Source organism: Tenrec ecaudatus, chromosome 1, assembly GCF_050624435.1.
Source record: "Tenrec ecaudatus isolate mTenEca1 chromosome 1, mTenEca1.hap1, whole genome shotgun sequence".
Taxonomy (NCBI): Eukaryota; Metazoa; Chordata; class Mammalia; order Afrosoricida; family Tenrecidae; genus Tenrec; species Tenrec ecaudatus.
The window spans coordinates 58,798,642-58,812,054 of record NC_134530.1 but is presented as its reverse complement, the minus strand read 5'-3'; the positions used below and the strand labels follow the sequence as shown (position 1 = coordinate 58,812,054).

General features: G+C 51.6%; 1 protein-coding gene across 1 annotated transcript in view; it reads left to right on the top strand.

Annotated features, from left to right (window-relative positions):
* Positions 1-7,978: 7,978 nt before the first annotated feature.
* Positions 7,979-13,413, top strand: part of DLGAP3 (DLG associated protein 3) — a 42,753-nt gene continuing 37,318 nt past the window's right edge. Inside the window, exon 1 of the mRNA XM_075539098.1 lies at positions 7,979-9,085. Coding sequence (XP_075395213.1) covers positions 7,979-9,085 — 1,107 coding nt within the window. The remainder of the gene's footprint in view (positions 9,086-13,413) is intronic.

Here is a 13,413-nt window from a genome sequence, read left to right as displayed (position 1 = left end):
TTCCCTTTCCCTTCCCCACCCTCCCTCCTTTTCCCCAGCAGTGTGCCTTTGGTCTTATGTGACTGGTCCAAGGAGATTAAGTGAACGACCTAAGGTCACACTGTAAAATAATTCTGGAAGTAGTAAAAGTGCAAATAACAAGAGTCACCTTCATAGGGGCCCTGGTGGTCCAGCAGGTTAAGCACCAGGTACAGTGCTTGTGAATTATGTGCTTTACTTCATTAACTCACATCATTAGTACCTTTATGATGGTTTAGACATTCTCCCCATTTTACAGATGAGAACCCGGCCTAGGAGAAGTTCCCAAAGTACGCGTGGCTAGTTTGTGAGCCCCAAAGGCTTTGAACCCAGATCTCCTCATGGCAGAGAACCTACAGCGAACGGCTTTGATCTTGGGAGCTTCTGAGCAGCAAAGGCCGTAAAGGCAAATCAAGGGACTTGGCTGGGCAGGGCCCCAGGGAAGAGGAAGAGAAGCCGCTGGACTCCTTCCTCCGCAGCCCTTTTCCTTCCCCCACTTCCCATTCTTTTTCTGGAAGGTAATTGCTTGGGGCAGTGACAGCCTCCTGGCGAATTACACAGCTGGTTTCCCAGGGAGATTTGTAACAACAGCCCCGCCAGCCTGGCAGCCCCCAGCAAGTTCCGGTTTAAGAGACTAATTGCTGGATTGTGTAGTTGGTGCTAAATTGGGTAATTTCTTGGTGACGGTGTGTGTGCCACTTCTTCCGTTCCCAGAGAGAGTCGAGTTACATCAGCAGCATTTGTCACCCAGGGCACCCTCCTCGCCGCTGCCTTCACTCCACGCTTTCCCAGCCAGCCCCAGGCAGGAGCACAAAGGGTGCTTCCCTGGGCACCGAGGTTCACCAGCTGGGGACCACTCCGTGTCCTGGCATAGTAGCAGGGTGACCGGGTGCACCAGAATGGGGAGCCTACACCCAGCACCTAGAGCTGTCATAGGGCTTCCAGAAGCTTCCTTTAGGTATGCTGTGCTTCGCTGACCTTGGGTTCAGAACAAACTCAGTGCTCACCACCCAGGGGAAAAGGCTACACCACATCCTGGTGGCTCTAAAGCGTGCGGCAAGGGTGAGGTGGTTTTGCTGGCTTGCTCTTTAAAAAAGCAGGCTCCCTTTTCATGAGTACTTTGACTTCCGAATGGGGTGATTTCGTGCGCTTGATTTCTCTAGGCTTGCCGCCCAGCTGGGAGAAAAGGTAAGGCATGAGAACCTGGCAGCATTGGCCTTGAGCCTCCGCTCTCAGTGTGCCCTGGGGTGAGTCGGTTAACCTCTCCAACCTCCGTTGCTTCAGTACAGTACATTGGATTTGGGGAATGATATTTACCTCTTAGAATAGATGTGGGAACCAGATAGACGATCTTGAGGGAAAAGAGCTGTTCTCTGTAAGTTCACCTTCCCTCGGCAAACACCTGCTGTCTGTGCAGCAGTGTTCTTTGTTGTTGTTGGTTGTTGTTGAGTTGGCCCCTGACTCTGACAGGCCCATGCACAACAAGTCAGAAAGTGCCTGGTCCGGGGCCATCCCCGTGGTCACTTGTGATCCCTCGAATTCTCGCCGGCTGAGTTCTTCAAGGCTTTCTTCCTGGCTCATCTCCCTTTAGATGAACTTCCTTCCTACTTCCTAGCAGCGTGGGCGGTGGCTGTGCATGAAGTGCGTTAAATGGTCATTGAACCCGGGTCTCCAGCACAGAAGGTCCGAAGTCTAACACGGGGCCGCACTGTCCCCAAGCGTTGGTCTAGGGCAGTGGTTCTCAACCTTCCTAATGCCCAGACCCTTTTATACAGTTCCTCATGGTGTGGTGGTCACCCCCTCCCCCCCAACCATAACATTATTTTCATTGCTATTTCATAACTGTCATTTTGTGACTCTTATGAATTGGGTGACCCCTGGGAAAGAGTCATTTGACCCCCAAAGGGGTCGCCGACCCACAGGTTGAGAACCGCTGGTCTAGGGCTTGGGAATCACGCGGTGACTAATATGGACAGGATTCCTGCGATCCCACGCGCTTCTGTTCTCCTGGGAGAGACGGAAACTCTCAGAATCTCACACCAGTTTGAAACGGGGATGATGGTAACTGCACAAGTACATAGTGCCTTGAGAGCAACCAGCAGGAGGATCTGACCTCGTCAGGGAGGCCAGAGAAAGCATCCCCGAGGAAGCAACAACTGGGCTGAGATCTGAAGGGTGTGTAGGAGTTAGCCAGGCCGAGGTAGGCAGGAAGAGCTTTCTGCTCAGGGGGACCAGGCCCTGTGATGTGAGGGAGCATGGATGAGAAAAGAAGCGCAATGACTGGAGAGAGAGCGAGAGCAAGGGAGACACGAAAGGAGACCTCGATCTGGCAGGCCTTGCTGGACAGGTCAAGGTGTTTGATTCTGAGGCCATCAATCAGTTGAATAAAGAGCTCTGAGTGGAGACATGACGGGGTCAGATCTGTGTTTCTAAATGACCATGTGGGTTGGAGAAGGGCAAGAAGAGAACCAGGGAGACTAGTCAGGAGGGTTTGCAGAAGTCCGGGTAGGAGATGATGTTTCGAGGTGACTGGATTTGTAGCAGTGCTCTCTACTGCCAATACCCGCCAAGATGACCAACGGTGGTTCCAATTAAGAGTTTATTTCTTATCACAAACAAGTCTGGAGGAAGGCAACTGCTGGTCCTGGTGCCATGACCCAGCACTGTCAGGCCGAGCATCTCTGTTAATCTTTAGGCCTTTCCCTCCTGATAGCAGAAGAGCTGCCATCGCCCCAGCCACCACGGCTGGGTTCACACCGAGAAAAAGAGCAGGGATGGCAACATTTCTCAGACACCCTCATCAGCCTTTTACACATACCTCCTTGGCCAAACCGGATTCCTATCTGAAGGGAACAGAGCTTGTTCTCTGGGTTCACTTTCCCTCAGCAAACACCTGCTGTCTGTTCCACAGTGTTGTGTGTTGTCAGTGGCCGTGGCGTTGACCTTGACTCTGGCAGTCTTGTGTGCAACGGGGCAGTGCTGCCTGGTCCCGGGACCATCCTCAGGATCACTTGTGGCCCAAAGGATTCTCATTGGCTGATTGTTGGAAGTCGGTTCCCAGTCTTTTCTTCTTAGTTACAGGAAGATTGGGAGAGACAAAAGGTGGGTGGGAATGGGTTTTCCCTAGCCAGTCCACAATGATTTGGTGCATCTGGAAATACGAGGGCATGCCTGAGGCAAAGTCCATCAGATTTGGTGACAGATTGAAATATTAGTCCTCTCTTCTCTTGCTTCTTCCTATTGATTATGTTCATCAATGGGGCCAGCGGGTGGGGGAATGAGATTAAAGTATAATATATCGGAGGAAGCTAGCCATTGATTAAATCCATAAATTGGTTATCTTTTCCCCTAGTGTTTTTAATTAGATTATATTATTGTTGAATATTTGGACACTGGGGATTTTTGAAATCTAAAACAAAGACTTCACATGAAGGGTTATATTGTGTAATCTTTTAGAGTTTATATAAGTGATTAAATATGCATGTTGTCATTTGATATTCATTAAAACTCTGGGAGAGAGGTGAGCAGGTATCATTAGGCTCAGAGACGGCAGGTCACGTGTTGGGTGTCAGATCTTCTGATTCCAGCATGATTGCCTTCTCCGCTAGATATTGCTGCTTGTAGAGGCCATGAGAGCCCAATGTAATGGGGCCAGGGGGCTGTTTGTCTGGCGAGGAGCAATTACAGGGACCTATCTCCCCTGAGACTAGAAGGCCACAAATGGATGCCAAGGAGGCTGAGGTTTGATAAGGCCTTGATAAAGAAGCTCAGGGGCTGGCAGGGGGTGTGGGTGGGGGGAACCTGGGAACATCCTGAGCTGAGGCTCAGAGTGGGGCTCCAGCTGGAGGTAGCCAGAAGCCAAGCAAATGGCATGGGAAGGAGAGGAGGAGCAAGCAGAGACTAGTCCTTCAAAACTTCTTTCCAAGGTGTGGGTCGGGGGGCTGCCGCCTGCTTTTTCAACAACGACTTGGGAAACCATCTTGATATGAAGCCCCAGCTGCTTCCCCAGAGAAGACCACTGGAGGAACAGCATTGTCATGTAGAACCAGGCAGTTGGTATCTGTGAGCTCACCCCATCTCCCTCCAGGGAAGGTAACCAGCAACTTTTCCAGAGCAAGCCACGGGCGGGGTCAGGAACTGGCAAGGCTGCCCTCCCCTTCCCGTGCTTCTCCACGGAAGATTTGCAGGAGAGTCTGCAATCTTCCTCATAGTCTCATGTCTCTCTTCCTGATGTCAGGCTCATCTCTTCCACTGCTGTTAATCATGGCCACTGTCTCAGGCTGGGTTCTCCATAGGCTAAAACTAGAGAAGCACATTAATGTATGTTTCCATGCATATATATACACATATATATACCCAATACCCAATGTTTTTCTATATATGTATATATTCAAATATATACCCAAACTCACTTCCATGAAGTCTTCTGACTTAAAGTGACCCTATAGGGCAGGGTAGAACTGCCCCTGTGGGTTTCGAAGGCTGCAACTCTTTTTTTTTTTTGAAATCATTTTATTGGGGGCTTGTACAACTCTTATCACAATCCATTCATCCATCCATTGTGTCAAGCACATTTGTACATTTGTTGCTATCATCATTCTCAAAACATTTTTTTCTACTTGAGCCCTAGGTATCAGCTCCTCATTTCCCCCCTCCCTCTCCCACCCTCCTTCCCTCATGAATTCTTGATAATTTGTTATTATTATTTCATGTCTTACACTGATTGGTGTCTTCCTTCACCCACTTTTCTGTTCTCCATCACCCAGGGAGGAGGTTATATGTAGATCCTTGTCATCGTTTCCCCTTTCTACCCCACCTTCCCTCCACCCTCCTGGTATTACTACTCTCACCACTGGTCCTGAGGGTTGGTCTCTCCTGGATTCCCTGTGTTTCCAGTTCCTATCTGTACCAGTGTCCATCCTCTGGTCTAACTGGATTTGTAAGGCAGAATTAGGGTGATGATAGTGGAGGCCGCTGGGGGGAGGGGAAGAAGCTTTAAAGAACTAGAGGAAAGTTGCATGTTTCATTGGGGCTACACTGAACCCTGACTGGCTTGTCTCTTCCTTGTGACCCCTCTGTAAGGGGGTGTCCAATTGTCTATAGATGGGCTTTGGAACTCCACTCCACCCTCCCCCTCATTCACATTGATATAATTTTTTTTGTTCTCGGTCTTTGATACCTTATACCTGATCCCATCGACACCTCATGATCACACAGGCTGTTGTGCTTCTTCCATGTGGACTTTGTTGCTTTTCAGCTAGATGGCCACTTGTTTATCTTCAAGCCTTTAAGACCTCAGATGCTATATCTTTTGATAGCCAGGCACCATCAGCTTTCTTCACCATATATGCTTATGCACTCATTTGTCTTCAGCGATTGTGTTGGGAAGGTTAGCATCTCAGAATGCCAGGTTATTAGAACAAAGTGTTCTTGAGTTGAGGGAGTATTTGAGTAGAGGCCCAATGTCTGTCTGCTACCTTAATACTTAACATTGAAATATATGTACATAGATCTATTTCCCTATTGTTATAGATAAATATATTTACGTATGTACATGCCTGTATTTAGACCTCTATAAATGACCTTTGCCTCCTAGTTCTTTCCTCTATTTCCTTTTCCTTTCCTCTTATCCCACTATCATGTTTGGCCTTCATTCAGGTTTCAGTAATTCCTCTCGGTTACATTGCCCCCGATAAAGCCCCACGAAGCATCCTACAGAGTGTATAAGATTTTTGAGGGAAGGCCATGCATAATAACTATGTTAGCTCAGTGTTAGGGGAAGGGTTTTAGGGTGGGTGAAAGGACGTTTGTAGGAGGGAACATCTTGTGCAAGACTATAAGGACTTCAAACAACTTTGTTATGTGAGGCTATATGCCCCTTAAAGATGGGGAAAGCACTCAAATCATCTCTATATATTTTTTACCCAGAATCTTGCTTGTGGTAGTTACTCAACAAATGCTTGTGGAATAGAATCATATTTAAAGGCAATGAAATAGCAGTTTTTCAGCACCGTGGACAGATCACACAGACACCTGCAGTTGGAGGTAGTCCAACCTGTAAGCTCATTTACATGCATTTGCATAATGAAGCTAACTTCATTTCCCTGGGGTCCAAAGGCGCTGCATCATGGGGGATCCAATCAGTTCTGGTGTGGAGGTTGGGCAGGGAGACTGTCAGGGCCATAGATGGCTCCCTGAGGACTCTGGGAGAACATTGCTCTTTCTTTACTCACTGTCCTTTTCTTTTCTGCCAGGAGTCAGCGGTCCTGAGCCTTCTGAAGTTAGGATCCTGCTGGTGGTGGGGCCCTGAAACCCAGGATGGGACACCCCAGATGGTGAGTGGTAGGTGTATGGGAGTTGGGGATTCGGTTCAGGTTCTCAAGGCAGAACACCTTACTTTGAATCTTAATTCAAAGTGACTCACCCATTTACCAGCCTGTGGAGCCTCAATTTTTCCATAGGCAAAAGGTGGCTAATACCCACATCGCAGGATTTCAGTGGGGTATGCGCCGTGTCTGGCACATAGCAAGTGCCGGAGGAATAATAGGCAGTGAGCTGTGAGCAGGGAAGCTCTGGAAGGAGTCTGAGATAGGGTGGGTATGGGGAAGTGGTGGGAAGGGCAGGAAGGGAGGGGGCTGAGTCTCTGAGATGTAACTGTCCGGAGTCTTGGAGGCTGTCATCCGCTCCTTGTCAGCAGATGGCTCAGGAGCCTCGTCTCGGGTGAGGGAGAGAGCCGTCTGCCAGCTCCTCAATCCCTGCCCCTCCTGCTGATACCCTCCCCTGCCAGAGCTCCTGTCCTGACAGCTCCTGGAGTCCTGATTAGAAGCAGATCTTGCTGAGAGCTGACCTCTCTGTCCTGTAGCCTGGGCAAGTCTGGGATGGTGGCCAGGGGCACTGGTTCCAAAATGTTCTCCCTGTCACTTCCCTGACCTGCCATCCCACTGCCTCCAGGAGTCAGGAGTGCCTGGGTTCCAATCCTAGTTTGAGTTTCAGATTCTGCCCCACCCCAGCTTTCCTCCTCTTTATGATTTCTCCTCTCCTCACCCCGCCCCCCTCCGGTGGGCAGTGGTCTCTTCCAAGGTGGTGAAGTGATAGGGCAGGTGGGGATAAAAGTGAAAGGGACAGTTTCACTGGGGGGATCTTTGGAACCAGCAAGGGGTGGGGGGGGGGAAGGCAGGAGAAAGATGAGTCTTTCTGTTCCTGTAACGGTTTGCAGCTTTGGAAACCTACAGGGGAAGTTACACTTTGTCCTGTAGGGTCATTATGAGTCAGAATGGACTTGATAGTAGTGAGTTGATTTTTGGGGGGGTGAGGAGGGAAGGAGTCATCTGAGGTTTTCATTCCTATCTCAGTCCTAAGGGAAGGGAGTGTGAGCCTGCAGCCACATGGGAGGAACAGGGCGTAGAAGGAAGGGGAGGGCTTTCTCTGTGGAATGGTACTGGATTTGGGTTGAGGATTTGCTTTGGTCATGGCTGCTGGGAGCTGAAGCCCGGCTCTTGGGAGCACTGGGTAGCTGGGTTGGGAAGGGGGCCAGCTCTGGATCCTTTTGCCCAAAGCCAGATTATTAAAAGCTAGTTCACCTAATGGCTGGCTCCTTTGAATATTTATATTTCTCTTCGGGTGTCCTTTCATTTTGGGTAACTCAAGGATTTTAGAAAACCCATTTGGCTGAGGGCATTTCTTTCTTGTGAATAAATATTTATCAAATTTGCAGCATTTGGTGAATGATGGGATTATTTTGTGGCCTTGTGAGTGTCTCTTTGTAGTCTGCCTATTTTCAGGGCTTTTTAAGCCTATTTGTGGAAAGACAGCACAATTAGTGACAGTAAATGTGGAAAACAATACCTCATGAAGGGGGTTTTACGGGAAGTGACCTGTTGTTCAAATCCCCTTCTCCCTCTTTTCTTAGGAGGATCCTGGGGCCTGGCCCCCAACACTATGAAGAGCCTTTGCTGAGGCCATGAGGGGTTACCATGGCGACCGAGGCAGCCATCCCCGCCCAGCCCGCTTTGCTGACCAACAGCATATGGACGTGGGCCCAGCTGCCAGGGCCCCGTACCTGCTGGGCTCCGGGGAGGCCTTCTCCACCGAGCCCCGCTTCTGTGCCCAGAGAGCTGGCCTGGGACACCTTTCTCCCGAAGGGCCCTTGAGCCTGAGTGAGGGGCCATCAGTAGGCCCTGAGGGCGGGCCAGGAGGGGGTGGGGTTGGGGGGGGTAGCAGTACCTTCCCCAGGATGTACCCCGGCCAGGGCCCTTTTGACACCTGTGAAGACTGTGTGGGCCACCCACAGGGCAAGGGCGCCCCCCGCCTGCCTCCCACCCTCCTGGACCAGTTTGAAAAGCAGCTGCCAGTACAACAAGATGGTTTTCACACGCTCCCTTACCAGCGAGGACCAGCAGGGGCTGGGCCTGGACCAGGACCGGGGGCTGGCACGACCCCCGAGGCCCGCAGCGAGAGCCCCAGCCGCATCCGGCACCTGGTTCATTCTGTGCAGAAGCTCTTTGCCAAGTCCCACTCTCTGGAGGCACCGGGGAAGCGGGACTATAATGGGCCCAAGGCTGAGGGCAGAGGGGGCTCTGGGGGAGACAGCTACTCTGGCCCCGGCTCTGGAGGCGCTCACAGCTCCCACCACCACCACCACCATCACCACCACCACCACCACCAGTCCCGGCACAGCAAGAGGAGCAAGAGCAAGGACCGAAAGGGGGATGGGAGACACCAGACCAAGGTGGCAGGCTGGTGGAGCTCCGACGACAACCTGGACAGCGATAGTGGTTTCCTGGTGGGCGGGCAGCCCCCTGGGGAGCCTGGTGGGCCCTTCTGCCTGGAGGCTCCAGATGGGTCGTACCGGGACTTGAGCTTCAGGGGCCGCTCAGGCGGGTCAGAAGGCCGCTGTCTTGCCTGCACTGGCATGTCCATGTCACTGGATGGACAATCAGTCAAGAGAAGTGCCTGGCATACCATGATGGTCAGCCAGGGCCGGGATGGCTATCCAGGGTCTGGGCCAGGCAAGGGCCTCCTGGGTCCAGAGACCAAGGCCAAAGCCAGGACTTACCACTATCTGCAGGTGAGGCTTTGGTACGGGTGGGCAACAGGGTCCTCAGCCCTCACCAGCACTGTCACCCAGGGAGCAGTCGGGAGGGCTAAATGGGGGTCTGCTACCCCATTTAACAGAGGCAGGGATAACCTTGTGGTGCTGTCTTGAGATTCCTCTTTTTCTGTAGGGACCTCCATCTCCCCATGTGTGCAATGACATTTTTTTTCCGACGTGGTAGGTCAGGGCCAGAAGGACTTCCCCTTGATGTGCCCTTGTGGACTATCTATGTTGGCCTGTCTGGTGGGGGTGAAGCAGGGGTGAGGTTGAGGGTCAACACCAGACAACAGAGTGTCAGACAACCTGGTTGTAGCCTCTCCTGAGTTTGGAATCAGCATTCGGACACAGATCTCCCGCCCCAGGCCTTCTCCGGATCCCTTTTTGTGCACCGCAGACAGATCCAGCTTTTGTTTGAATGTGAAGGTCAAGCTGACCTTCGAAAAAAAACAAAAACACAACGGTTCCTCTTTCCAAAGGTTCCTCTGCTGGCATTTTTTTGTGGTGGGGTGCTGGTAGTGGGCTACCCTGTAGAGCAGTGTTTCTCAACCTTTCTGATGCTGCGACCCTTGCATAGAGTTTCTCATGTGGTGACCCCCCCCCCCAACCATAAAATGATTTTCGCTGCTACTTCATCACTGTCATTTTGCTACTCTTATGAATTGGGTGGCCCCGGTGAAAGGGTTGTTTGGCCTCCAAAGGGTTTCGTGACCCACAGGTTGAGAATCCCTGCTGTAGAGGCTAGCCGAGAGCCCTGTCTCCTGGGTTGTGTGGTACACAGGTATGCTGAAGCCTGAGCCCATATGCAGTAATAGGCAGGGCCTCCTGGGATGGTGCATATGAGAGCTGGGACACGGCCACCCTGTGTTACCACCTCTGTGGTGAGGCTCGGAGTTATGACCCCTTCTTCTCAGGAGCCTTCATTCCACCCTTACCCATTCTCCCTGTCCCCTCTCCATCTCCTCATTGACGAGGTATCAGGAGCTTATCTCTCTGTTATTTCTTCCTTTTCTGCTTCAGGCTCCCCAAACCTTCTGGTCTGCTTTCATGAGGCCTCCGAAAGTTTTAGAGGGTAGGGAGAAAAACAGTACAAATTCTACAGGTGGTTCGGGTTATCACCAACACTCACAGGCCTCTTGCTTGTCCCCCATTCATTCACTGAGACTTCCTGGGTGCCCTGAATCCAGAAAGGAAGACACAGGTACTGCTTGGGGTGCGCTCGCAGTTAAGGAGGGGGTAGAGGACAGTGTGACGGGATTGTGATAGCAGAGTCCTGGTCTTTGTGATGCACAACGAAGGCATTTCGTCTACCTGGAGGGATGGTGGCTGGACGTGACTAGGAATGGCTTCGAGGTGGATATGGATTTGGTCCAGCAGAGTAATGACATTCTAGGAAGAGACTACACATGCTCCAAGGTTTGGGGACTGGAGACTACGTGTGACCATTGCTGTCATTTGGGCGCTACTGGTTTTGCCTGTAAAATGTGCACGCGGTTGAGCCTCCCTGGGGAACGCTCCGCAAACCCAAGAGAGCATACAAGGCTTACTAGGAGCAGGAGGGGATCAGAGACAGAGGGGTGGTGAGAGACTTCTAGGAGTGGAGATTTCTGATTTGGAATTGAATGGCACCCTCCCTGGGTTGGGATGCTCTCTAAGCTGAGAATTGAAGGTTCTGGCAGAAGGGGTCTGGGGAGTATACAACCACACTTCCACCCCTATACGGGGGCCCGTGCCAGCTCTGGAGCGTCAATGCCACTCTACAGCTCCCCGCTGCTTCTCCAGGGCTGCCATGACCTCCGGGGGCTTCCTTCTTAGCATGCGCCTCACAGTGTCCTGCAGAGCAGCAAGGAGCTCTGCAGCGGCTGTGGAGCCAGAACCCTGCAGTGAGGCAGAGCATGTCCTTGCTGTCCCATCTGCTGGCCTGCCTCTCGACCTGCCTGTGGCTCCTCTCCAGAGAGTATGGGGCAGGGGAATGAGCCACCCAAGGTCTGAGATTCTACAGCATGTCAGCCTTGGAAAGTCTGGTTCTATCGGAAAGTGAGCTGGGTGGGGGTGGGGGGGCGGGCTGCCGAGAGCCTCCCAACAGCCTTCTGCTTCCCTGGTACAAACGCAGGAGAGTCTGGCTCCACTAGACTAGGCTTCTCTATGGAGAGCTCATTTCTCTCATCAGACCCCAGCATTCCATCAACCTTCTTCTGGAACCTCCCCCCCCCCCGCCCGATTTCTACCCTGAGCCCGTTTCCTTCATGACCTCCTGGAGTGTTCTTGGGCCCGTGTCTCCTTCACTGGATGTTCTTTTGTGGAACCCTGTGTCTGGACTGGGGGGCTTTGCAGAGCCCAGTCCCATCTCTGATCTGCATTCTCTTGGTCTCCTCACCTAGTCCCATTCCCAGACTCTATGTGATCTGTGAATCTCATGCCTTCCCTGACCCCTGACCTCCTCCAGAGCCCACATCCTCACCCCACTCACCCTTTTCCTTCCGGCAGGTGCTCTGCAAACATCTTCTCCATCTTTCCCACCCTCTCCCTGCCACCTTCACGTGCACCTCATTCTTCACAGTGGGGACCAGCCATGTAGGCCAATTTCTCCTTCCTGGCCACGCTCCTGTAGACCTTTCTAGATTCCCAGTTACTTTCCCCTCCCGTCTCAAAGGGAACGCTAAGCTGAAACAACCCCAATGACCTTGGGATCATCCCCTTAGGAGCTCTTCCGACCAGGACCTGTCTCCCCGACCTGCGCACCTAGAAACCATCTTTCCCTGACCTGGGCACCTAGAAACCATCTTTCCCTGACCTGGGCACCTAGAAACCATCTTTCCCTGACCTAGGCACCTAGAAACCATCTTTCCCTCTACTGGTTCTTTCCCTGGAAAACAGGGGCGAAGACTCCATTCCATTCTCTGTGTGCCCTTTTATAGACTATCTTCTCTTCATACTCACGTTCTTAGAACACAGTCTCTACTTCTTCCCTCCCCTTCATTCGTCCTTTCTCTGTAGTCTTTCTCCTCTGGAATCCCCTGGTGGTGGTAGCACTGCTCTCCGAAGTGCTAGCCTCAAAAGGTATTTTCCAATGCTCATATTAATAATAGCAAAGATTTATTAAGCACTTGCTATATGCTAAGCATTTTATTTTGGCTGATCTATTCTTCCTAACAATCCTATGATATAGGCGTAGTGATCACTATTATTTTTCCAGATGAGGAAACTGAGGCTTGCATATTACTCAATTTTGATCAAGTTCATCTAGCTAGCAAGTGATGGGGCTGTTGGGATTTGAATCTGTCTAACTCCTGGGCCCAAGTCACTGACCTCTGAATGCCCTGTGGCACTTGACATTATCGACTTCTTTCATCTCCAAAATGCCTCCTATTTCTATGACATGGCATTCTCCTGACTTCCCTCCTACCCCTCTGCCCACTCCTTTCCACGTAACTTCATAGATTCCTCTTTCTTTCTTTGCCAGGCCTTGTTAAATGTCAGAGGATCCCTCCCCGGCTCTCTTTTCTTCTTCCTCCTTGGCTGTTTCATTCACTCTTCGATTCAGCTGCTGCCCGTGACTTCCAGATATTCCCCTCTAGCCCAGATCTTCCCAGTGGGTTCCAGAACCCCAAACCCAACTCCCTGCTCGATAGTTCCATGCCAAACGCCAGACCCTCAACCCTGACTCCATCACCTTTCCCGCTAAGACCATTTCTCTAGGAGTCTGTGGTTCCGTGAGCACAGCACCAGCCTCCAGGTCCTCAGCCAGAAACCTAACAGGCATCCTCGACTCCTCCCCACCCTCTCATCCCCCACGTCTAATCAAGCTCACTGAAACTCCTTAACATCTCTCATTTCCATCTCCTCCTCATCCCCCTCATTGTCATTGTCTTAATTTAGGCCTCATCATCTCTTGCCTGGAGAATAGCATCCACCTCCTAATAGGTCTCCTTGCCACCACTTGAGCTCTGCCCTGGCCCTGGCCCTCTGCAATCCATCCTCCGCTCGGATGGTTGGAGTGCTCTTTCTGAAACATACATCTGGTGTCACACCCCTGCCCAGAATCCTCTCTGGCTCCTCATAAGAAGGAAGGGGGCAGTCGATTCTTGAGGTGCCTCTCAATTAGGGCACAGAAGGTCTGGGGAGGGTGAGGACACATGGTTTCCTGTGAAGGAGAGCCTGGGGGCATAGCCAGAGGCCTTACCTTTATTGACCCTACAGCTGCATGCTTCTGGGTGTGATCAGAGCAGAGCACCTCCTGCTGGCGGTGGGGAGAAAGGGTTCTGATTCGAGTTTTAGTAGGACTGGGTCTCAGAGACAGAGGG